Source organism: Python bivittatus, unplaced genomic scaffold (genome assembly GCF_059951505.1).
Source record: "Python bivittatus isolate LINGU-HERP-01145 unplaced genomic scaffold, Pbiv_v1 ctg000480_np1212, whole genome shotgun sequence".
In the NCBI taxonomy this organism is placed as follows: Eukaryota; Metazoa; Chordata; class Lepidosauria; order Squamata; family Pythonidae; genus Python; species Python bivittatus.
In genome coordinates, this window is record NW_028277075.1 from 70671601 (window position 1) to 70698274 (window position 26674).

Here is a 26674-nt window from a genome sequence, read left to right on the forward strand (position 1 = left end):
AAGAAAAGATGGACGTACAAAATGTAGTTAAATAAATAAAACCCAGAGGCCAGCTGAAACATAACCAAAATAAAAGGGCAGAGACTTGAGTAACACTTTCATATGCTCACTTAAATATATGAATACAAATTTAAACAAGATTAATATAATTGAAATACAAATGTATCTTCCTGAATAAATACTAAGAAATAAATTAATAGATCTTACTGAAATGGGAAAGATGACTTTTTTCTCTGGTTAACTTACTGCTGACAGACAACTGTTTTCTCTTTTAACTCTTGTCTTCAAATGCACTCTGTTTTTTGTAACAGCTGTTCAAAGAGAAGATTGCCCACTAAAGCAAGCGACAAGCCACCTTAGACATTCATTTATTCAGCCAGTTTGATGCCGCCCTATGTCAAAAGACTCAAGGTGGTTTACAATATACCAGAAATAAAACCAACCACAACCCAACAGGAAAAAAAAAATTACAGAAATAGTCCTGATCTAACCACTACTGTTCACCTGAATTTGCCTCAAAGTAATAGGTAATGGTTTAATGTTTGTACACCTTGAGACTGCCACTAAATGTTGTTGGCTTGAAAGGGGAAAAAGTACTTTTACACTGGTGCCGCTAAGGACAACTTAGCCAATCTCATCCCTGGGCTGGGAACAAGATGAAAGACACAGGCTGGAAACATGGGAGAAACAAGGTGCTGCCGGGGCAGGTACGCTCATACTGGCAGGAGGTTCACATGGGGAAAGACCCTAAGATCATTTCAATATAGGAACTGCCAGGCTTCTGGGCCTGTGGCTGGTCAAAGCCAGCTATGTAGAGCAATAAAATGAAGTCACTTCCCAATTTGGTCAACAGTTGTTCGTTTGGTTTTTTACAAGATATGTACTGGGCTATGCAGTCCTTGCTTACCGACTGTTCAGCAGCCATTCATAGTTACAACATTGCTGAAAAAGTAACTTTACGACCAATGCCCACATTTATGAACTTCACAGCGTCCCTCAGTCATGTGATCACCATTACAGTCAGTACGCATTGTCTTGTGCCTGACCTGTTGTTTTTCTCCCCTCCCCACCTTGCAGAGCAGAGAGATTGGAGAAGAAAGGATTACAAGACAGTAAGCAGGCACACAATGGGGAATACACATCGAAAGCAATGCACTGGTACCATATTCCTGATTATGTTCCTGCTTACTCTCTTTTAATCCCTTCCTCTCCAACCTCTCTGCTCTGCAAGGGGGGGGGGGAGAAAAAAAATAAGTGATTTCTGTAGGCAAACTCTCTTGTGCCTGATCCATTCCCCCTCCACCCTCCCGCATAATCCCTTCCTTTCCAAAGAATGTAATACAAACATTAATTCCCTTCTCGTTAATTATCCCAGTGCCAGGGTGAGCATTCCAAAGGGCAGGAGAGTGGGGGAAAGGAAAGCTCAGTTGTGGTCATGGGATTTCCCACTTAGTGAATGCTTCACTTAGCAATGGAGTTGCCAGTCCCAATTGTGGTCGCTAAACAAGGACTACCTGTATTTCCAAATATAACCATATAATGTGATCAGAAGCGAGAATAAGGGGAGGTTTGTAGGGACAAATACGGATCACCTTGTGGCAGTAAAAGTAGTGAAATGTACCCATTTCTCTGCTTTTAGTGCATCTGCACATAACTGGACAACAACCCTATTGTGGGTGACTTGGTCTTTCCTGGGCAAGGAGGGGCTGAGGGAACCCTTGTAAGGTCACTGTAAGACTATTCTAGGGATCTGTTAGGTAAATTTGCTGGGATTCTGGCTGTGCGCATCCAATGGAATTGACTGGGGCATGGTCTTGCTTTGTTCTCTAGGGAGAGTTTGAGTCTGCTAGTCCTAAGGAAGCGGACAAGGTCCTTGGGGCTTTGAATCCTGTCACCTATATTTTAGATCCATGTCTCTCCTGGTTGGTTAAGACCTCCCAGAAACACATAGTTGGACTGAAGCATGGGGAATGCATCCTTGCAAGACAGGAAGTGATGGTTTGTTCTGTCCTTAAGAGGCCTTCGCTGGATGCGATGATCCACTCTCCAACCTTTCTTTTTTAGTAGGCTTGCAGCTCCAAACGGCCTTTGAAGAAATGGATAACCTGGACCCTTTTCGGTCAGGTTTCAGGATGGATTATAGCACTAAGATGGCACCGATTGTGCATGTCGATGATCTCTGGCAGACTTGAGATGAAGCTGGTGTACCCATCCTAGCTCCCCTATTTAATATCTATGTCAATGAACTGGAGATTACAGTACTTCAGCTTGATGGCTACTGCCCATTATTACCCAAAAGGAAAATTTGTGGCTTGTTATATGCAGATGCTGCTGCTCTATTTTCACATACTAAATTAGGTGTGAAATGCCTCCTTGAAGCACTACTGTACTGTAGTCAACTATTGCCAAGAAAATCAACTACAAATCAAGTATGATAAAACTTAAATTTTGGTTTTTGTGAAAAAATAAAGAAGTATAGCTGGAAAATTCAAGACCATATAACACTAGTCAAGAATTTTAGTTATCTGGGCATTTTATTTAACCATGCTGTGTCCTGGCAACATCAGTGCAAAGCAGTACTTCTGAAAGCAGAAGTTTACTAGGCAACTCTGGGAGATGAAGCACCAGAAGAGACGCCTGGAGCATCACTGGAGGAAGAGTCGAAGTGAATCTGACTGGACATGGATAAGAGCCCATTTTACCTCATTACGATAAGGGCGGCAAAATGTCTCTGCCCTTATTGTGTCTCCTGATAGCCGTCCAGTGGCCCTGTTTAAGGTGACCCATACCTATTGGGAAGGGAGGGTCCACTGGAACATCTGCTGGGCCGTTGTGAAGATTATTCAGGCTATCTATCTGGTGGATAAAGTCACTCAGATTTGCTCCGTCTTGGACTCTGACTGGGCACAGCAGGCTGAGGGGCCTGGGGTTTGGTCTGGTGGTGTGATTTGGGATGGGTTTCAGCCAGCGGCTCCTGGGGAAGTAGACAGGGCTCCCTGTGCTGCCAGCTTGGCTACCTGCTTACTGGATCCAGGTCTCTCTTGGGTTATGAAAGCAACCAGGGAAGTGACCCACACCTGGGTCTGTGCAGCAGTCTTAGCCTCTGTGATGGAGGGGGTGGTGCCTCCAGCCTTGAAAAAGGCAGTGGTGTGCATGCCCCCTCCTCAAAAAGCTGTCCTTGGACACCACAGTCTTTGAGAATGATCGACCAGTCTCCAACTTTTGCTTTTGGGTCTGCAACTGATGACAACCCTGGAGGAAACGGATTGTCTAGACTCGTTTCACCCAGGTTGCAGGCCGGGATTTAGTATTGGCACAGCTTTGATCACCTGTGGCGGAGCCAGGATGGTGGTGGTGCATCCATCCTTGTGCTTCTTGATCTCTCAGCGGTTTCAATATCATCGACCACGGTATCCTTCTGAGCTGGATCTGTGGGTTGGGGATTGGGGGAACCATTTTATGGTGGTTCTCTTCCTTTCTCTGGGGCGGGTTCCAGCTGATGTTAGTTGGTGAGATCATCCCTTAGGCCCCTCACTTATGGGGTGCTACAGGGTTCTATTGTCTCTCCCCTCCTTTTCAACATTTACATGAGACTGCTGGGTGAGGTCATCTGCCCATTTGGGGTTCTGCTGATGATACTCAGTTATGTCTTTCGACTCCAGGCTGGCCAAGTGAGGCTGTTCTATCCCATGTGTGGAGGCTGTGTGGGTTTGGATGGGGAGGAACCATCTCCAACTCAGTCCTACCGAGACCAAGTGGCTGTGGGGGTTTGCACCACCCAGATCTGGGGATATTCCAAGTTTCACCTTGGATGGAGTTGCACTTCCCCATTCAAGGATGGTGCACAATTTGGGGGTCTTCCTGGACTCACAGCTCCAGCTCAATGAGCAGGAGGCAGCTGTGGCCAGCAAAGCTTTTGCCCAGCTTCATCTGGTGCACCAGTTGCACCCTTTTCTAGATTGGGGAGCCCTTCAGGCAGTCACTCATGCCCTGGTCACCTCACGGCTTGACTATTGCAATGTGCTGTACTTGGGGCTGCCCTTGAAGACTATCCAGAAGGTTCATCTGGTCTAGAATGCAGCGGCACGGGCAGTGATGGGCATGCTTCGGTATGCCCGTGGAACACGTCTGCTTTGCGAGCTGCACTGGTTGCCTGTTTGCTGTCAAGATGCTGGTCACTACCTATAAAGCCCTATGTACATGGGAAAGGGCCTGGTTACTTGAGGGAGTGCCTATCTTCCATATTACCTGCCCGGCCAGTTTGATTTGGCAGGGTTGGCGTCCTCTGGGTTCCATTGATTGAGCAATGCCATCCGTCTGGACCCTGGAATTGTGCCTTCTCTGTAGCAGCGCCTGCCCTCTGAAATGAGGTTCCCCCCCAAATTCAAACAGCTCCCACCCTACTGGTATTTCGAAGGGCCTTAAAGACGTGGCTCTTCGCTCAGGCCTTTGGAGGCGACGACTGACACCCCTTTCCTCCTTTCTGTTCCCCTCCGAGTTTGTTTTCTTAGCCATCCTTGTTTTTTTGTCTTGTGCTGTTTTTGAATGTTTTGTATTTTTCTTTGTTTTCAAATGTTTTAACAATTGTAAACCACCCAGGGTGTTGCTGGGAGTCAGGCAGCATATATACATAATAATAATAATAATAATAATAATAATAATAATAATAATAATGATGATGATGATGATGATGATGATGATGATGATGATGATGACTGGTGTGGGTCTTCCGGGCTGTGTGGCCATGTTCTGGAAGTTTTGTTTCCTAACGTTTCGCCAGCACCTGTGACCGGCATCTTCAGAGTGCAGGAGCACAGACAGGAGCAGTTCTCTCTGTGCCCAGCTGTCTGTGCTCCTGCACTCTGAAGATGCCGGTCACAGGTGATGGCGAAACGTTAGGAAACAAAACTTCCAGAACACGGGCACACAGCCCGGAAGACCCACACCAGTCATCGTATGCCGGCCGTGAAAGCCTTCGACAATACAACAACAACAACAACAACAACAATAATAATAATAGTATGATGGCCTTGCTTCAATATTTTTATTCAAAAGGGGAGAAGTTTTCTTCCTGCAGCAATACAGGTTTTTAATCCAAAAACTGCATCTCAAATTTTATATAGAGCTCAAATTTGGATTACAGTTGTCAAGAATAACATAACCCAATTGCAGGTGAAATTTTAAGATCTCTTTTAAAAGTTCCAAGTTGTGTTCCAAACTCTGTTGTTCTCCTGGAAACTGGGCAATGCCCTTTGAAATCAAAAGCTGGGCTAAGTACTATTAAGTTTTGGTCACAAATATATGTTTTTGAAAACAAGGAAGGATTGCTATGTGAAATCCCACATTATTCTTTTGTAGATATTTGGTTGAAACAGGTGGCCCAAAAGTTTAATCAGACTGGCATCGACCCTGATTATTTGTTTTCCAGGGTTATGACATCAGCATTTTATTGTTTAAAACAGACTGTTGGATAACTCAGTACAGGAACTAATGGCAAAAACAAAAGTTCCATGTTTACCTGTGACTTTTGGAATAAATTACAAATACACTTCTCAGCTCCCTATGTTTACATTTAAGCAGATACAGAACAGCCTTTTCAAAAGCCAGATTAAATGTGTTGCCATCAAATATACTATACGATAAGTTTTAAAAGATCCCCACCTCTCAAAGATTTTGTTCCTGGAATGGGATTGTCCAAGTTGGCTTTAGAAAAGGCTGAGGAACCCGACACATTATTTCTGATGCACACTGGACAACTGAGAAAGCCAAAGAACATGAAAAGGAAGTCAATATGTGCTTCATTAATTACAGAAAATATTTGATTGTGTCAATCACATAAAGCTGTAGAATATGCTTAGAAAAATGGGAATCCCAGAACATCTCATTGTCCTCATGAAACAGACTGGCTCTAGGTTGGCAAAGGAGTGAGACAAGGTTATATACTCTCCCCTTATTTATTCAACCTATATCCTGAATATGTCTTAAGAGAAGCTGGATTGGAAGAGGATAAGCATGGTTTTAAAACTGGAGGAAGAAACATCAATAACCTGTACTATGCTGATGACGCTACTGTGATAGCTGAAAATGCAAAGGATCTGCAAGGTCAAAGAACATACAGGTGGTCTTCAAGTTAGAACCATTCATTCAGCAACCATTCAAAGTTACGATGGTGCTGAAAAAATGGACTTACGACTGTTCCCCGAAGTTACAGCCATTGCAGTGCCCCCACGGACACATGATTGCGACATGGATGCTTGGCAACCCATTCGCGCTTATGACCGGTTGCCAAGCACCCATGATCACATGATCACCATTTGCAACCTTCCTTACCGGCTTCCCACAAGGAAAGTCAATGGGGAAGCTGGCAGGGGAGGTCGCCAGTCACTCAGGTAAGTCTCCCCCACCTCCCCCAGCCTTTCTTCGCTTGCATGCACCGTACCCTCCTCCCCCCCTTTGCTCACACGCATGCACTGCACCCTTCTTCCCCCTTCGGTCGCTCACACACATCAGCGCCCCACTTTCCTCCTCCACTCGCTCCCACTGTGCCCTACTTCCCTTTTCTTGATCAGAGAATAAAGAATATCTACATTTATTGCTGACTGGAAACCCCTTATAGACTTTTTGCGTGAAACAGAAAAAACTGAGTTATGGTTTTGATGATTAGATACGACAGATTATAGAAAGCAGAGAGTTATGTTGTGACTATAGAGCAAGAGGTAAATTTGTAATTGCGCTGCTGTAGAGAAGATCGGAAGCTGCTCCTTTGTGTCTTTTTTCTTTCTTTTCTACTTTACTTTCTTTTCATTTCTTGCATTTTTAGCTTTCTCTTTGATTTCTTTCTTTTTCTTTTCTTTTTCTTACTTTATATTAGTTTGGATTAGTTTTTAATCTTCCTTGGTAAAAATCTTTTATATATGTGGATGATATATTTTGATATATGAAATCACACACACACACACACACACACAGGCACACACACACACAAACATGAATTTGTCTAATGGGCTGTTTCCAAATGTTAGTTTGTGGCCCAGACGCTGTCCCAATTAACCAGACAATGGTAGGAAAACAACCGGTATTTTATTTTGCAATTGCAAACAATAAACATCCGGCCAAACGTGGTGCCTCGCCAGCAAATGGGCTGAGTGAAGGACCCCTAAGACAAAATAACCTAAACTCTTAGGCTAAAGAATATGCAGACATAATTGCATCGGGGTTTCTATGGGGCATTCAGGCTATCTTCAGAAGTAACATTTTTTACTACTGACCTTAGGTTCCCCCTGACTATCATGAACTTACTTTTAAAAAAAATCTAGAGATAGCGTAACTGAGGTCATCTTTAAATTCTCTAACACCCTACAGGCATTTTATAAGTAAAACAGCATGTTGCACACCTGGCCCTGATGGTGTGGGGAGAGTTAAGCTAATGGTGACAGAAAACACCCAGCGACAACGAGTGCATTTTGTTCTCTGTCTGCTCTGCCTCTTTCTGTCCTTTTCATGAGGGGTTTTTGGGGTGCATTTCTCTAGCATCACCACCTTAAGTTCCGTGGAAAACATTTTTTGCACTGGGGGAGGGGGGAGAACTATATTATTGGGCATGATTACCCCTCCCGCCCCCATTTGCTCACTTTCTTGGCCAAGTTATTTATTGCTGAGTTTATCAGTTTATCTCTGGAAAAATGAGTATCAAAGTATTCGGGGTTCAAAAAGGTAGGGTGGGGTTTTAAACCCCACTGTTGCCAAGGAAAATGGTTCTTCCGCAGGCTACTCTTTTTCTCAGTCTCCCCCAACTGCCTTTCAAGAAACGGGCCGCATTATGCCAGGGCAGCCATTTTAGGAACATTCCCGCCTTCCGCCCTTGCCCAGGCCAGCCATTTTGTAAGCAGCCCAAAGTCGGGTCACTCCTGCGGAGGGAAACAAAGGAGTTCTGGAGAATCCAAACGCTTGCCCAGTGCTTTGACGTTTGAGTGGAGTCTATTTTTCTTCAGCCTTTAGAGGCTTTTCATCCTGGTTGGCCCAGCTTGGAAAAGGCCATATTTAATGACACAAAGATAGGTTCGAAAACTGGTGGACTGCCATTTGCTATCTGCAGATTATATGTATATTTTTAGAAACTATATATCCCCAACCACTGGGTATTAGTACAGTTGAACTTCCATTTCAAAAGCTCCAGGAGATAAATTGAAGGACTACATGTTATTTACTTTTTTCTGTATTTCCTTACAGAATCTATGGAATGTATTTGTTCATTTCAAAAAGAAAAGAAAGAACCGCTTTCCTTAACTCTACCCCAGGAAGCCTTCATGTAACTGAAAATGTATTTTGCACAAGCTCATCTAATTAGGGGTCTTCCAAACAAGACTTGTCTATTGATCTAAAAGCACACCAAATCTAGCAAAATGCTCAGAACTCAAAAAGCATTGGGTTTTCTTTTTAAGTCTGAGTCAGATTCCCCCCTCCCCCCTCCCCCACTGCCATTTTACTATTTGGTCAGGTGTCCCAATGAATATACCTTCTCCCCATTCCCAGCACTGGTTCACTAGCCTGGTGACTGGGTGGTTGCTGTTACGAGCACATTCAAGGGAGAAAGCTACTCTCCCCTTACATCAAGTAACATTGGCATTGAGACAGGTTTCTAATAAAGTATTTCATTAATCCCCATTAAAAATAGTTTTGTATTAGACTTGCATCTTGGAAGATCTTTAACAACAGGAAACATCTTGTAACAAGAGAACATTTAAGCCTGTGACTCTGTGGGCTTTGTGCACACCAAAAACAAACAACCAAAACAGCTAGTTAAAGAGCTGCCCATTAATCCTTCCACCTTCCCTTTCCATTTCTCCAAGTTGTATTCCCTCTCTGTATTTACCTGAGGCACTCTGAGTAGCAACACCAGTGATTAAAAGCAACAAAGCCCATATTCTTAGATGATTCCCCATTGTTCACAATAACCACTCAAAACTTCTCTTAGGTGGGAATCAAGTGTCGGCCTTCCCGCTGGCCTCATTTATAGCGCATGCAATGCTCGGCTGCCCTGGCTCCTTCCAGTGGAACTGTATAATCCATTTCCTTACCTAAACCAAGTAGCCATTTCCTCCCCTTGGAGAAAATTCAGAGGTGAGATACAACATACTCAGGCTGGATTCACACCCCATTTCAGGATGAAACACAGCCTGCTGATTTCTTAATCCACATAACATACCAATAGCAATTCTGCCATGTTGTGCAAATCCCCAGATCAGGGCATTTTGGAGCCAGGACAGAATTTGTAACCAAGATTTATTGCAGGTTACAAGTTCTGGTTTCTATTAATCCAACACAGCAGTTACACTGAATTCAACAAGCTAGTATGATAGATACATACATTGTTGTTACAAGACATTGTAAGTGGACTCATACACTGAACTAAGAATTGCTTTGGTTTTGGCTTAGTGGGATGTGCAAACCCAGCAGTTGTGGTTTGTTCAGCAGACCATGGATAAAACAAACCCTGCCACATTCACTGTATGTTACAAGAAATTAACTATTGGGAGACATAAACGAACAGAATTTGAACCTGAGGAAAAATGAGGAAGTGCAGAGGAGGAGAAAAAGCAAAGAAGCCACCAGACCAGGTCCAGATACCAGCTACTGGAGACAAGAAGTGCCATGGAGCAGGTCACAGGGAAGCAACCCATTCAGATCAGAAAAGCTGGAATGACAGCTATCAAAGAAAGGGCCCTATCTCTTGGCTAGATTGATAATTATTATGATAATTTTCTCAGCTGCTGTATATTTTTGTATAGTTTTAATAGTTTTTATTGCTTTAGCATTGTTCACCAGCCAGAGTCACTTGGGTGAAATAGAAATTAAATAAATAGAATAAAATAATAAAGTAATAAACCAATAAAGATAAGAATAAAATAAAATAAGAAATAAATAAAGATAAGAACCACCATGCAATAGGTCACAGAACGGTCAATGAAAGGCTGAGGTGACATGGAAAGAAATGCCTGGCAGATGTTGCTGCCAAACGATAAAAGAACAAATTATGCAGGTCTCTCTTGGGAGACCCTCAATTTGCATGCAACTATCATTTATGGAGCACTCCTGTCTTGTTTTGTGGCTGGCAAGTATGAATGTGCATATCTGTATTGCATGTGCATGTAATGCTTAAACAATTGTAATGAACATTTGTACAACATGCAGTGTAAGCAGGCACACAGGACAGACAGGCAGAAGGCTAGCAGAGCGAGTCCATGAACACCAACTAGCAGTCAGAAGACACAATGAAAAGTCCTTAATCTCACAAGACATGGACAGACTCAGCCATAGTTTCAACTGGGAATCTGTCAGCATTCTAGACCAAGCTAAATCCAGAAACTTGAGGGAATTCCTAGAAGCTTGGTATTCAGTCAAGTCGGCCATCAACAAGCACATAATCATAAACAGCATTTGCACACCATTCAAAAGAGACAATAAAAGGGAAATAAAAAGACCAGAATACCTCCTCTCCAGCAATCAACACCCTGAGAAGCAGCAGGATTAACACCACAGCAGTAAACAATACCCTAATCAAGGAACTACCAACTTAGACAAACAATCAAGTATTAAGCAACAGCCTAATCTAGGAACTACCAAGGAAAGAAACAACACCCCCCACCAACACTGGCAGGACAAGCTACTGTATATAAACAGAAAGCAAACCCCAGTCCCTTCTAGGACTGAAGATGTTACCTAGTCAAGTAATGAAACATCTGCAAGAAAACAACCAAGCTCAGAGAACTCCAAGGATTCCACACTTCAGCCTGAGCTACATATATTCTCTTCTAATTTTCATTAATAAACTTTTTGTAGATTCACAGAGACTCTCAGTATATGTCGAGTTCATTTGAGCATTTCATTATTCTTTAAGATCTGGAATTTCTGTATCTCCATTGAAAGCATATGAGTGACTCCACTAATAAATCCACCAACACCAAGACTAGGTTCCAGGTGAGGACCAAAGGTGGGTTAGGTGTCCCTACAACCATTTCTGCGAGCGGAGATAGCACCGTGGCAAAGATTGGCAGCCAGGTGGCAAGTTCTGGCCAATGAAATTCTCTCCGGAGAAGGAGAGACTGGGAGGTCACCCACTGGATAGCTCCTCCACGCAAGGAGACCACAGGAAATGAGTTTCTTGTGGTTGATCATGGGTTGAGTGGGTTTGGAGCTGAGGGATTACCATCGTGCTCAAAATTGTTGTGCAGCCTTTATGGATACATGACTGGCAAAAGCCTCGCTTTTTAAAACACTTTTGGATACAACTAATTTACAACTTAAGTGAGATCTTCCAAATGGCAGGAAAGAATAAAGACACTGTGAGTTGCCTTCTTTTTGGAATTAAGAAGAGGAAAAAAAAAAAACTATCTTCAAGGATTTTGACTTAAAAACAAAAAGCTTCACAAGATTGTGATTTAAGAAAATTTTAAACGGATAAAAGAGACAGTAATTTTAGAAAACAGAAGAATTTTTTTTTTCTTTTTTGATGAAAGTGCCTTTGAAAATAGTAAAATAAACTAGAGAAAGAGATCAGATCTTTGTGGGAATGCTGATTATTTATTGTTAAGGAAAGTTGATAATTGGTGGATTTTACAAAATAAGAAAATAAGGGTAATATGAGCCAGACTGTGTGACTGTAGCTACGGAGAGCTAATTGGGACTAAAGTGTTAAAGCAGAGAAAACCAAACACACACACAAAAAGGAGACACTTGCTTTTTATTTTTACCCTAGTAATTGAGATACTTTCACTTTAGTACAATGGCAACCACAAGAAAAACAGCAAAAGTAGGAGAAAGAAGGAGAGGCTCACTAGAACAATTTACAGATAAGGGCAACATGCCAGATTTATTGCAGAAAATGTTTGAGGAATTTAGCAAGAGGTTGACTGAAACAGTTGTCAGTAGTTTGGATCTTTTAAAAAGGAAATGGAAGAAGGATTTGCAGAGATAAAAAAGGATGTGAAAGAAGAAGTTAAGAAGATCAAAGAATCTCTAGGACAGTTGGCTGGGGATGTAAAACAAATTAATGACAAAGTGGAAGTTTTGGAAAGTAGGATTTCCTGGCACATTTGATTTACTTCCCTGGACAGCTTCCTCTATCCTAGCCCACGTGACATATTAAACCAAAAGTAGCCAACCACATGTAAGCCTAGTGCTTCATGTGAACCCACATGGTTAGTTCGTGGCTCAGGGCATTGTGTGGACTCAGAGAATTCTTAAGGTCTGTTAAAGTTAACCTCATCCTTTCTCTGCAGAAGCTCCGCAAAATCGGGCACCTTACCTGACTGTGATTCAAGCCTCAGTGTGATCTCCGCACTTTCCAAGACCGACTCAGAGAATTCTGAATGTCTGCTAAAGTTAACCAAGGGTAAAGGAGTACTGTAAACAACACCCTTTTGTTCAAATATTGATCTGTGGTTGCATTTCTGTCCCTGGCTTCTCTTCTATGACATCTCCCATAAGCTTATGGGAGAGGAACCAGTTGAGCACCAGGCTGGAGATACTGCTGTATTACATAATTCAGGACTTCAGGACAGACACTGTGAGCAAGTGATCCTTCTGCTTGTTTGTTGCTTTCACATAGGAAGTAACACGTTGATGGTGTAACATAAAGAGCATTTTTAAAAATTGTATTGATTTACACTGCTTATAATCTGCCCAGTCGTGAAGGGCTTTGGGTGATGTACCACAGCAAAACAAAATAAAAATCTTTTATTAATGGATTAAATACCCAAGACAGATGCCCTCAGTCAAAACTAGGGGCTGAAGACTTCCTGAAGAAAGTATTTATAATTTTGTGTTTATAAACATATATTAGTTTGTTTTATATGTTGTCCTTCCATCCATAACGTTTAAGGCCAGTTTCCATAACATCTCTCTACTTTTCTGCTTCTGATTTTTGAATCATGGCAACAGCATCGCTTCATCTTTCACATGACCTGCGTGGCCATTGGAATAGAATTGGCCCCGCTGAAGGGTGCATTCCATAATCAGTGTGACCCCCCAAAAATGGATGGAAAGATGCAGAAGATTATTTTCTAGAAAAAAAATGAATTCTAACATAAATCTCTCTCTGAATCCTTCTATGGACATTGTTTTATTGGACTTAATTCTAGAAGTGCATTTGAACGTTGCCCTGGTAGATCTGCCAGTACTTGTGTTTTGAAGAAAGCCATGCCTCAAAAGGGACAGGAGTTTTATGAGAAAGAAATAGCAACGGCTGGTTAGGATTAGATAACAGTTCTCTGCCTAACACTGGAATTATTTTGTGGCCTTTTGTGACTAAAACGTGACCAAAAACAATCTGCTTCCAGGATTATCAGCCATATAATGTGCAAACCTAAATGAATGACGATGGATATACCATAAATAGTCTTCCAACGATGATGGATCCCATCAAGCTGCTGTTCAAAAGCTTTTCATTGCTGCCGAATTACAGTGTCCTCTACTCATCCTTGAGTTGGCCAAAAACAATACTGGCGTGACATTTACAGCCCATAACCTGTCCATGTAGTGACATGGAGTCAAGACTGATTCAAAGGACCATAACTGCCTACTGCCTCTGTCTGCAATCACTGCTAGTCACCTGACCATTAGGGTCTTTCTTCCATGTTGAACTGAAATGTGTCCACCCTCCTAGAAGCAGAAGAAAACAATACCGGCATGAAATTTTCACTTCCCTTGCTGATGCCTAACCAGTCTCTGTGGTCTCTATCCCTGGTCGTTGCCAGTGTCTGCACCTGGCTCCAGAGGAACGATTAACATGATTAACACGGCCTGATAGATTTTATATACCTTGAGGCTCTGATGGGATAATGTTTTAATAAGGAGGAAAATACTACTTTAACGCTGGGGCAGTTAATTATAACATAAGTCTGTTTCACTCATGGGCTGGGATGAGATGAAGGCAACTCTATGAGGTCAAGGAATAAAATGAATACTGTATTGTATGGCCAGCACATGATTCTGCTGTGGTTAGGTGTGAGTGGGTACAGAGGATAATAATAATTCCAGCAAACTAGAGTGGACATTTTAGAGTATTTGTCAACCTGCACTTAGGAAATGCAAAACAGTAATTACCAGTTCTCATCCACAGGGCACTGAACCTCTCCCTGCTTGGATCTCAGATTAGGGAGATCCGTATATGGTTACATTTTCCCCATTTCTCAAAGAGATGAGATATGCTATAGATACAATGTTTCCCCACAAGCGCTCTAATTTATTTCTACTATTAATAAGATAATTGTATTTATCCCATTTGTCTGAGTTCACAACACTCCAGAAACTTCACATATGCTGTATTAAGTCTATTCTGATGCAGAACAATCTCTATAACCCTGAGACAACATGAGGAGAAAGGATGATAATGGCTTGCTCAAGACTATATAAGAACTAATACAAACTAACAAGGAAAAAAAAATAGAAAGTGCAGGAAAAAAGAAAAAAAAAGAAAAAAGGAAAGGGGGGGAAGGAAATATATAAATAAAAGACTTCCTCTTCATCACAAGTATAAACAATTTTAGTAACCTATCACCTGCTCTTAAAATACAACAAAAGATCTCATCTTTTATCTTTAGACAAATCTTTAAAGCCTCTTTGTTCAGTCCTGCTCAGCAAAAGTCCATTAAGGGTTATCAAAGATAACAACATATCTATTTTAACCTTGATCAAAGAAACACACTTTATATTCTTTCCTTTTATGTTTAACAGTCTTGATCCTTAGTCCCTTCAAATAATGTCCTAGCACTTGATTTCTTCTCATTTTTTCTTTGTCTCTTCTCACAAAATTCTTCAAAACTTTAATAAGTCTCTTTTGTAAATCCAATATAAAACAACACCCCCCACCAACACTGGCAGGACAAACTATTGTATATAAACAGAAAGCAAACCCCACTAACTTCTAGGACTGAAGATGTTACCTAGTCAGGTAATGAAACATCTGCAAGAAAACAACCAAGCTCAGAGAACTCCAAGGATTCCACAATTCAACCATGAGCTACATATATTCTCTTCTAATTTTAATTAATAAACTTTTTGTAGATTCACGGAGACTCTCTTTTGATTTGGTAAGACATCAACCAGTTTCATTTGTATATCCAGTATAGCATCTTCTTCCACATCATTTCTGTAAGCCATCATTTTTTAATCCACTTTTAAATCGGTCTCAGTCCTATCCGGTAAAGCTTGTTTCTCTCCCACATCATCTTCCAAACACAGTCTATCTATAATGGAAAACGTTTAAAATTAACTTCTGGGTCCATATTTCACAAATATCTTTCAATACATCCAATGTTATATTTTGCTCCATTCTTGATTAGTAAGTCAAATTTAAGTGCTGTTCTCCTTTAATTGTAATCTTTAGTTCCTTCTGGTTCCCTCTAGCGTCCAACCTTCAAAATCCCATATTCAAAACAACAGCATTTTCCAACGGGAAGGATTCTTATAATCAATTTCAAGATCTTATTTCAAATCCATCTGGACCCTTAGTCTGTTTTTATTTTTCCAAAACCAATGTTCTAGTCACCCTTTTGCTGATCGTTCAAAAAAGTAATTTTTTAAGTCCTTAAACTTGCATAAAACTTCTTTTGCTAAGGATTGGAGGAAACTCACCCAATGTAGTAAAACTTGCAATTTCCAAAAGTGATTAAGAAAGGAGGTATGGAGACCCAATAACAGTTTGAAGGTCCCAAACCCTTGTTTTGGCTATAATGTTGTTCCCTCATCTCCCAGAGCTATAAACCTGCCAAAGGCTGCTGTTTTGTGGTCTCATCATAAGGAGGAACAACTGTCTGGAGCACTTGTGGGCAATCCCAGTCTTCTCCTTGTCTGGAGAGGAATCACAAAGAATCGATCCAGTCACCAACTTTTCATTCTGCTGTGGTCGTCAGCTCCGCTTGCAGCAGAATATGTTTAAGAGGTATGGTCTTGGCATTTGTAGTGACATATGGATGGTGGTGAAAGGTCTAGGGGAAGCTCCATTACCACCCCTTTTATTTCTCCAGCATAGCATAGCAGTGCACTTTCTTTAGCTTCTTAAGGCATGGACCATGAAGGAAGATACAGTGCTATTTTTCCTGGGCAAGAAAGCTTGGAGGGACCGGTCCAATTAGGCTTAATTCCCTCTTTTCTCAACACAACTTCTCTTCCATGGAATTTATCCCACCAACCCATTAACATGTGCCACATCCATGACTCAACAAATGCTTTCTTAGCAAGTGGCTGTTTGCTCACAGGTGGTGTGCAACAGCCTGCCAAGTTACATAAATAGCCTTCGTTCTGCTAATATGTACACCTGCCCCACCAATTTCTCTTAAAGGATTTGTTCTTTGGCATCCCCTTGTCAAACCAGTTCAGACACAATATTGAGGAAAATGAGATAAGTAAAGGAGAGTCAAGAGTGCTAGAAATCAAGTGGCTATTCTGAGGAGAAAGGCTGGGAGGGAGGAACCAGAGCTGTCCCAGCAGTCTATATATAGGAAGACTAAACAGGTTTTCACCTTGACTTCCAATATTCTATCACATCAAGGAAGTCTTTGCCTAAAAGAAAGGACATACCTACATCGTAGCCCAAAATGTTCCTCTTCACTATTATCCTGTGTGCGTTTTGTGTCACTAATATGGCTTCCATTTCTTCGGGAATTTGTTGTGAGTATTTCAAATAAATCTTCCTCTTCGATCAGCCTTCCTTAACCTTATGCCTCTCCCTAACTTGATGACTAACCTGGATGAGGGACGATGGGAGTTGTAGTCCAACACATTTGGACATCACCAAATTGGGTGGTCATGGTAGTCATGTGGGGTTGTGGTTAACCCTATAGTTAAGTGCTATTAGGTCTCTACAAAGTATTCAAAAAAGATGCTTTGTAAAGTACCTCTTTAAACTGTTAAAGCAGCTATGTCCTTCACAATGTTCATGTGGCTGTTTGAAAGGAAGTGCTTCATTTGCAGTAATGTACTGTGCAAAACATCTCTTTGCACAGCCCTAGAATATGTGTAAAAATGTCTAATGTTTGTGCATTCTATGAAATATCAGTACATAAGGTGTTTAGGTTGCACCAATTTCTTTCATGGAATTAATTAAAATGTCACATCATGCCAAGTCTATGACTGCCAATTCCAATTTTCCATAAATCAAAAAAAAAGCTTCACTCAGGCAGGTTCTGCAAACGTTTATTAAGAACAGGTTTGTTACATGAATATTAACTCAATTGTACTGTATGGACATTGCACAGATATATCGTATACAGTGAATTTGAAGTAATCCTTGTGATTACAGAATTCACTAGTTCTGTAATCACAACAAGGACTTTGGTGGGCAAAAAAGGAGCAAGATCCCCAAACGCAACCAAATGCAGAGGAAACATATAATAGAGACAATTTCTGAGCTTGAACTGCAATTCCACTGACAAGCTACTGTAAATCAGAGTTCTCTAGGAACAAGTGCTGTTCTTGATAAACCTCTGGCTGTCTTGCTTCTAGCTGTCCCCAGTGATCATCGGTGGTTGGTTAGAGGCATCCAGACACAACTGGAAAATTGGGCCAGCCTGCAGAGTCAACCTGATCCCAGTGTCCTGATTGCTTTGAACCTGGCTGAGGACCACAACCTCAGTGTGATAACGCAGTTGGTGCGGCAGATAAAAGACACAGCTGGAACAGGTACGATGCCTGAAATGAGAAGCTTCTACATAACCCAGCTGAATGGTTTCTACATAAACCAGTTCAGATCTTTAATTTGTTTCATTTTGTAAAGAGGGAAACATGGAAATAGTATTTCAGCTGTCACTTTTGATAACTGTGGCTAACTTGCTAAGCCTACCTGATTATGAGGAATATTATGAAGGTTTGTGATTTTTTGTTTTGTTTTTACTACTACATCCCAGGTTTCACTAAGATATACTTCCCAAAATTAATAACACTAGGGCCAATTCTAAATCTAGAATTGTCACTAAGGTTTTTTCTTGGCAGTATAATAGGTAGAACTCTAAATGGTAAAGGTTTCATCATCACCCTATCTCCACACTTGGTAAATGTTCATCTGCTAGATGTTTGCCTGTTACACAACTATTAGGATAGATGTTTAAGTATAGGATGTAATAGGAACAAAGTCCCATAATATATATGAGTAACCCACTATTATCCTCTAAATCTACTCTGGGGTCATTGTTGCCCAATCACATGGAACAAAACTGAAGATCCATGTTAACTGAATAGTATCCTCAGAATTTGTATCTCATATTTAAAATAAATTTCCAGACAACATACAGTCTGTTCAGTGACATAAACATTTACAATCCATCCTCTCAGAGAAGAATCTCATTAAGTCTAAGGAAACTTGCTCTCATATAAGTGTGTGTTAAATTGCAGCTAAAAAAACCCCCAATGGACTAAAAGCAGTAGGTTCCAACTGCTGATCTAAAACAGCAATTAAGAATTTCATGGCAGAAGCAAAACAGTTTTGATTAAAAAGCTTAGAAGCATTTTTTCCTGGAACTGAAATGTGATTATCCACTGTGAGTCTGTATTAATTCAACCATATACATGAATGGTAAACCTGAACAAGAATTATTGTTGTTCCTCATTTTAATGTCTGCAGAGTTTCTGCATAAAGATTCAGATCTGTCTGCAGGGTCCTGTTTCTAATTAGGAAATTATCTGAGAATTGAATAATTCATCATTTCAGGAGAGAAATAATTAGTTAAGATTATTAAAGGGAAGTGCTTTGGCATGGGAAATCAACAAAACAACTGACCAGACCAAGTTATTCAGTTGGCAAAGAAAAAAATCTATGAGCAGAGTGATTGCTTTGCCTCTATCACCCTCAGTTTCCTACAGTGTGGCATGACTTTCTGGTAAATTGCTCTGGTGGGAAAGGAAGGAAAAGAAAACCTTTAATGATTTTTTCTGCCAACTCCGGAGAAGAGACCTTTGCAGCAAAACAGAAACTAGTGGCTCACCATCTTGAAGACTAATTTCTTTTTTAAAAAGATCTTAGTATACTAGCTTTCAAGCAGACTCCACAAAGTAGTTTACACGTGGCTATTAAAATAATTATACAAAAGGTACAATATCACCCCAAAAACCGATTTATCTTGAACAAACTACTGGGACCTGTGCCATAATGTATGATGGGTCTAGGCTTTGATGGACTAGAGTCTGATGCATCTGACACCAGGAACTCTAGCCCATACAACCTATCATTGGTTTATCTTTAAGAAATCAACCAGAAGATTCTGTAATGTCTACAAGGAAGAAGAATCAGATGGGGCTTCCAGTTATATCTCCAATTTTAAGACAACTTTCCCAGATGTATTGCTTACAGTTTCTAGACTTCTGGTGAGGATGGGAAAGGGTACATTATTGCTCCCAAAGGATCACTTACCCAATCTTTGTGGTTTCTGTCCTCTCTTATTCTTTCTTGCAGAGATGACCTCTGGCAAAGTGGCCCTTTATGTCCTAGCTCTTCGGTCCTCCTGTCAGAATCCTACTGATGTCAGCACGCCAGAAAAGCATGTCAACCTGGTCCAAGTCCTTGAGAAGAAAACAAAGGAAGAGATTAAGCATATCTGTAAGAAGACAAATGGGCATTAGATTCCTGCCTATCACTCAGATGACAAGATAACAAGAATATGGATGATTAATGCATGAATCCAGTTCTCTGTGCTGTTCCCCCACCTCTGTGTTGCAAGGATGCAACTCATCTGAATTGGAATACCCATCCCTTTTAGGAATGTCGCCTATGGAATTCACTGGTTTTGTTCCAAGTGGTTCCAAGATCAACATAAAGCTAGCACCCATCTGGACATCTCAGGACAGACATGCTCAGTCTATGCCATTCTCTTAGCCAGCATGGCGATTACCTGTTCTTTTTCCCAGTTATGAGTAACATTTTCTCTTCTACATTTGAAAGACTAGTACAACTTTAGTTGTCTACAAACATCCTTAAAATTGGAGTTAGGACAACCTTTCCCCAGAAAAGTTGAATCTAGTTTCCTCCCTATGCAAATAACAACTGAATCCCCCATGCATGTCTATTCTGCTAAATGTTCTGCTATTTACCTCTGTTTTTTTAAAAAAGGTTGAAAAATGCATTTTTATAACAGTTGCAAAATTGATCCAGACTAATGATGATAGAAGAGGATGGTTTTGTAACATTACATGTTCCAGGCAATGAGCACTGTGCATAACACCTACTAAAAACAGCAAAATGTTTGCAAGTTCTCTCTGAATGGTGAAATTGCACTGATGTACTTTTGAGGGAGATTTGTCTTAGTTAAGGCAGAAAGCAGTGTTCTGTGCTAGAGAGAGTGGAACTCATAAAGCACAAAATCTACTTCAGCAATTCTGTATCTGTATCTTTGCATCATGAGTTTCCAGCACACACTAGAGTAGTCTTCAAGCATGATCTATATCTCACAGATACTTGCCACAAAAAGCCAGTACTGTGGGGTAAGCAGTGTTATAAATTATGCCTATGTGACATCTATAGCCCCTCTGAAATATTCTCCCTATAGAATTATAAACTCTCATGAAGCAGAAAAATGGGACTACATTTGCTGCCCCTTCTCATCATTTTCCCATCATTTGGGCCTACTGCTTTCCAAATGTTAGAGAGGAAAATCTGGAGCTACAAATCCAATTATTGCCCATACATTAGCTATGTGGACACCTTCCAGGTATGTAGACTTCAATTATCATGCCAGCTGGGGAATTCTGGAACTGATGTCTATAGATCTGGAAAGTGCTAGTTCAGCAAATGTTATTTCATGTGATTTAGAATCCTGCACCATCAGGGTTATAAATTGCACTGGAGTCCTACAGATGTACATTAGGTATCTGATTTCAGATCTCCCCTTCTCCAATCATACTTTAATAGTACTTTTCTATTTCTGCTATGTTTTGAACTCAACCTCCAAACAGTAATGGGCTAAGGGTAGATGTCTTCTGTGACCAGACAGAGAGTAACTCATAAATTTATTTACCTTTCAGATACTACTGGGACCCCCAAGACAACCTACTACCAATTGGCTCTAAATACTTTGGTTCTGTGTGTGGAAAACAGTCCAGAACTTGAAACAGCTGCCACCGCCCTTGCCAAGGCAGCCCTGGCTAATAGTTTCCAATTGCATGGTCGTTTCTCTGTAGGTAAGATAACGCTTCACACACACACACACAAGATTTTTGAATATGATTTTAAATTACCTTTTTACTCTGAGCTTCCAAGGATGTCAGGATATCCCTCCTAATATTACACGGTAATGATCCTGGGAAGTAGGTTGGACTGAGAAATGATTATTGGGGCACCAGTGAGCTTCTTGGTGAGCAAGTGATTGATAAGCTCGGGGTTGTGCATCCATCCTTGCCCTACTTGACCTCTCAGTGGCTTTCGATACCATCAACCATGGTATCCTTCTGGATCGGCTCAGAGGATTTGGGGTGGGCAGCATTGTGTTGTGCTGGTTCACCTCCTTCCTCCAGGGTCGATTCCAATTGGTGGTGGTTGGGGAGGAGAGATCACACCCTCGGCCCTTGTTATGTGGGGTGCCACAGGGTTCAGTGCTCCCCCCCCATTTAACATCTACATGAGGCTGCTGGGCGAGCTCATCTGTCACCATGGGATGAGGTATCATCAGCATGCTGATGATACCTAATTATACATCTCTGCCCCTGATGAATTAAGCAGTGCTGTGAAGGTCTGGATGGGGAACAACAGGCCTCAACTGAACCCTGGCAAGACTGAGTGGCTGTGGGTTTTGGGGCCTTCTGGTGCTAGAGCTATGCCACCTTTGGTACTGAATGGGGTTGCACTGTTCCAGACAGACCCTGTGCACAATCTGGGGGTCCTCCTGGACTCATGGCTCCTGCTCAAAGAGCAGTTGGCAGTCGTGGCTAGGAGGGCCTTTGCATAGCTTCGTGTTGTGCACCAGTTGCACCCATTCCTAGATCAGAGGGACCTAATCACTGTCACCCATGCCCTGGTCACTTCCTGTTTGGATTTCTGTAATGCACTCTACATGGGGCTACCCTTGAAGAGTATCCAGAAGGCTCAGCTGGTGCAAAATGCAGTTATGTGGGCAGTTATGTGTGCTCCTAGGGCGGTACATGTCACACCTCTGTCCATGAGCTGCACTGGTTGCCAGTTTGCTTCCGGGTCCAATTCAAGGTGCTGGTTTTGACCTTTAAAGCCCTTCATGGCATGGGGCCGGGTTACCTGAGGGACCGCCTCTCCCCGATTACATCTGCCCATCCCATCAGGTCTGGGAGAGAAGGCATGCTGTGGATCCCGTCTGCCAGAGAATTACATGTGGCGGGTCCCAGGAGGTGGGCCTTCTCTGCCATGGCGCCCACCTTGTGGAATCTTCTCCCCCTAGAAGTGAAATTAGCTCCATCCCTCTTAACATTCCGCAAGTCCCTCAAGATCTGGCTATGTGATCAGGCCTGGGAGTCCCAGGGGACTGGGGAGATTTTATGATGGCTCTCATTAATTTTATTCCCTTCTATTTTGTGTGTTTTTACAGTTTTTTATGAGTTTTTATGTATTTACTTTTTTTAATTGTTGTATGCTGCCCAGAGTCACCTTTTGTGAGATGGGCAGCTATATAAATATGATAAATATGATAAATAAATCCCTGTAATCCATTACTCCACCCACAATGACAATTTGTAATAAACAGCCTTTTTCAGTTTGGCCTGCTTCTCTCTGATATCTGCTTGTCCAGCACTTATACCAAAGAGATCATTCACTCTTCCTGGACTGGAAAACACTCCTGACTTTCTTTTCACTGGGTGATCCCTTGTCCTATGTGATTTACAGATACTGCTGCCATGGCAAGTCTAGCACTGTTTTGCGTGTATGAAGGAAGAGTCTCATCTCACCAGAGCAAACTAACAGGAACGATACAAAACGCCTTGGCCCTGATCACAAAGCAAATCCTTGATGAACAGCAGAACAATGGTATCCTTGGAAACATCTATAACACTGGCCTCGCAATGCAGGTACATATGAAGGGAAGAGAATCCAGGAATCTCATCTTCATCTCTCTGAGTCTTACTGAGCATCTCTCTCTTGCTGATTTCCAGGGTCTTAGAGTCATGTCGGAGTTCTACACTGCTGATGCATGGAGCTGCCAAAAGACCCTGAAAGAAGTGCTGCAGGACATCACTGAGGGAGCCTTTAGCACTCCAACTGCTGTTTCTCGGATCCTACCTTCTCTTATGGGCAAAACATACTTGGATGTGAGGGGTCTTACTTGTACCTCTGAAAATGGTAAGGCAATTGCTTCAGTGGGAAACCTCTGCTCTCTGAAGGAGAGAAAAGCAGCAACTTTGGCTAGTGAGATAGAGACAAGGCCTAAATGAGCCTGCATTGAAGATCCCCCTTCCCCCATCACCACGTTTCCACACCAGGAAAAGCCACAGCTTTGCAGTTATTGCTTATTTTGGAGTTCTTAGGCACACAACAGCTATTCTGGAAGAAAGGGAATGATGGACGCTGGAGGTGGAGGTGACAGTGCTATTCCCAGGTAATGTTTGTTCCATCTGACTGCATCTGGAACACTTCCCTGAAGATGGGAGCGATCAGATGAACTAAACAAGGACAAGCATTTTTAGCCACACTTTAAAAAATGTATTTATTTGTTGAGCCCAAAGGATGCAGGAAGCAGGATTGGAATGCCGTAATGCCATTGGAGAGGTGTGTGGGCTAAAATTTTCAGCAGTGCAGCTGGGGGAAAATTTTTTTATTCAAAATAAATGTGTTGTGCTTACCAGAAGCTTAATGCACCAGAATTAGTGGCTTATGTCATTAGAAACAATTGCAGAATCCTCCACAAAAGTATGCCACCAAAGCCTGGTGATTTTTGATCTAATATGAAAGTTTCTGGGATCTGCAAAACAAAGGGGATGCTATGGGTTGCCTATGGATTGCCCATCCTGGAATGATTCATTTAACTCAGTGTTATGGATCTGCAGCTTCTACTTAATGGATCATCCCTACTGATGAAAAAACAGCTGCAACCTCTAACATAGCTCACCCCTGTCAGGCTGGCCAGCGTTGGTGCTGGGAGCTGTAGTTCAGTGATTCTGGAGAGCTGTAAGTTCACCATGCCTGTTATACCGGATGCCAGAAAAAAATGGGCAATGCACATGGAGCTCTGGGATAGCAAGCACATTTTAATTCTGGCTAAGGATGTACTTCTCACTACAACAAGGAAGAGCAGTTATAGCACCTTTAAATTTCATGCCAGGTTTTGCTACCAAGTCTCAGCTCATGTCACTGGCTCTCCCCACCTCAGCTGTGCAGGCCCAGGACTGCCAGTAGACAATAAGAGTGTAATGGCAGTCCTGGACTTGGCAGTTCCTCAGTGGCAATACACCCCTTGAACAAGGTATATATATTATCTTGGGAAGAAGGAAACTGCTGAGCCCTGAAAGATGTAACATAGTTCTCCAGATAACTGCAATATTTTTCTCCTATATTAATTATGATTAACTTGTTAAGGAATATGCAGCTATAGGATAATAATAACCAATAAAACCAAAAAGAATAGATTGATGCCTGTTCTGATGATAAAGTCTTCAAGTCGAGCTCAACTCCTCATGACTTCATGGATATATCCATGTAGTTTTCTCAGCTGCAACACAGAAGTGATATGTCATTGCCTTCTTCCGGAATATATTTTCAACTTCCCAGTCTGGCCTTTAGCATTGGCATCTCCTAGAAGTATCCTATCCAGAGACGAGTCAGCCTTGACACTGCCTAGCTTTTGAGCCCAGACAAGATTTGCCAGGTGCTGCAGCCAGTTGAGAGCCTGTTCAAATGCACAATTCCCAAAAGGCAAGGGGCACAGAGGAAACATAATACTGTATACAGATTTTACTTACTGACAGTAGTGACCGATATGCAAGTCAAGAAAATCAAGGTTATTGTCTTGTTAATCAATTCAGCCCACAGTCTAGGAAGACAGTTGCATTAGCAAGGGCATCAATCAAATGCTGAAGTTAGGGCTGAAGTGTTGTCCCAGAAAAAGACTGAGCAAAGCATCAAGATGAAATAGGAAGTCAAAGAAGAGGTTGAGGGGTACAATAGCAAGATGAAGTGAAGATTCAAAGGAGACAGAGGGAACCCTGAAGATTGAGAAGACTAACTGGGATAATGAATGGTTGCCAAACCATCATCCAGTAAGGTTCATTTATACATATGGATAAAGTTGACATGTTCTACATTATAGAGGGTAGGACTATGTGGTGCTTTGGATTTGATTCTAAAAAGGTGCTTCAGTGCTCTTGGAAGTGTGAATGTAGTACTTGTTTTCTACTCTTTAAAGCAGCTAGGTCTTTTGCTGGGCTCATACGGCAGCTTTAGCATATGCATCCTTTGGAGGGCACAAGGCAAGTGACCAAGTGCGCTCATGACATCATGACCCAAATCCTATGACTTATGCATTGTGTCTAGCATCAGGGTGCAAGTATGAAAGGGTGGGACTTGTGCTGTGATTTTACTGTATGCATATCATCATTTTTCATTATCATGACTGGGTATGGCAACCTATGGAGGGCAGGTGAGTATCTGCAGATATCTACTGTAAAACTGGCTTTCAAACATCTGCACATATTAAGGCTTATAAAATATCTAATCTAGGCAGCACTATCCACTTTTCAACATCACTTTTTTATGTTTGCAGGTGTTGACAGCTACTAACCAAGAGATAATGAGCAAACTGTGACCATCTTCAATAGATACTGAGCTATCACTTACAATATGACCTAGGACTAAGATTCAAGCCTGCTTTGTATCAGAAGATTGCCCTTTCAGACAAAAAGATATGGCAAGATGACAATAAAAATGCTGATTTGACGTGTGCTATGTAGTGTATGTTTCAGATGATTTAATAACTGAATGCCGATATCAGCAAAGCACCAATCTCTTTCACATTCACAAAAGTAAATTATTACAAGGCAGTATAGCACTAATAAACCCTCTACTTTGAAAAGGACTGACAATTTTTTATTACCTGTTGCCAGGGATATATTCAGCATAGGGAAAGAAAAGGCTAGCTGCAAGCTGAAGCATAATCAAAATAAATGGGCAGACACTTGAATAAGACTTACATATGCTAACTTACATATATGAATACAAGTTTAGATATCCATGATATAACTGAAATAGAAATAAATACAACTTACTGAAATGGGAAACACTATGTTCAGATGACTTTTTTATCTGGTTAACTAATTGCTGATAGACAACTGCTTTCTCTTTTTTACTCTGGTCTTGAAACACACCCTGTCTTTTGTAACAGTTATTGAAACAGAAGGTTGCCCTCTAAAGAGAGAGACAAGGCACCTTGGACATTTAATTAATCAGCCAGTTTGATGCTGCCTTATCTCAAAAGACTTAAAGTACCTTTTTTTTTTTTAATCTGCACTCAGTCGTTACTGACTCTGCACTGACTGCTTTTTGGACGAGTTCTTTGCAGTTTTCAAGGCAAGGTGTTTCGGAAGTGGTTTGCCAGTGCCTTCTTCTTAGACCAACCGAAAAAATAACTTATCCCTCGTTTTCTGTAGCGCCTGCCAGCAGTGCTCCCCCATCCCCCTGCACTCCTTGTCTGAGACTCCCGCCTCTTCCCGCTTAACGACCCGTGTGGTCCTGGGG

At 41.6% G+C, this 26674-nt stretch overlaps 2 protein-coding genes across 2 annotated transcripts in view; one reads left to right on the forward strand and one right to left on the reverse strand.

Moving 5' to 3' along the window:
• LOC112543099 (zona pellucida sperm-binding protein 3-like) overlaps positions 1-19540 on the reverse strand; it is a 41073-nt gene extending 21533 nt beyond the window's left edge. The window contains exon 1 of the mRNA XM_088146244.1: positions 19403-19540. The gene's annotated coding sequence lies outside the window, so the exon portion shown is untranslated. The remainder of the gene's footprint in view (positions 1-19402) is intronic.
• LOC112543049 (cobalamin binding intrinsic factor-like) lies at positions 16515-25876 on the forward strand. Its single transcript, XM_088146236.1, has 7 exons — positions 16515-16668; positions 17503-17679; positions 19445-19588; positions 21010-21165; positions 22835-23016; positions 23101-23287; positions 25704-25876. Exons 1-7 carry the CDS (start codon positions 16596-16598, stop codon positions 25718-25720), a joined length of 936 nt encoding a protein of 311 aa, XP_088002362.1. The 5' UTR covers positions 16515-16595; the 3' UTR covers positions 25721-25876.
• Positions 25877-26674: the final 798 nt, after the last annotated feature.

Bases quoted from the DNA above. Each gene is read 5' to 3' on its own strand.
- LOC112543049 (XM_088146236.1), top strand. From the start codon at position 16,596: ATGTTCCTCTTCACTATTATCCTGTGTGCGTTTTGTGTCACTAATATG. The intron at 17,680-19,444 runs GTACGATGCCTG...TCTTTCTTGCAG, and splicing joins AAAAGACACAGCTGGAACAG to AGATGACCTCTGGCAAAGTG. The intron at 23,017-23,100 runs GTACATATGAAG...GCTGATTTCCAG, and splicing joins ACACTGGCCTCGCAATGCAG to GGTCTTAGAGTCATGTCGGA.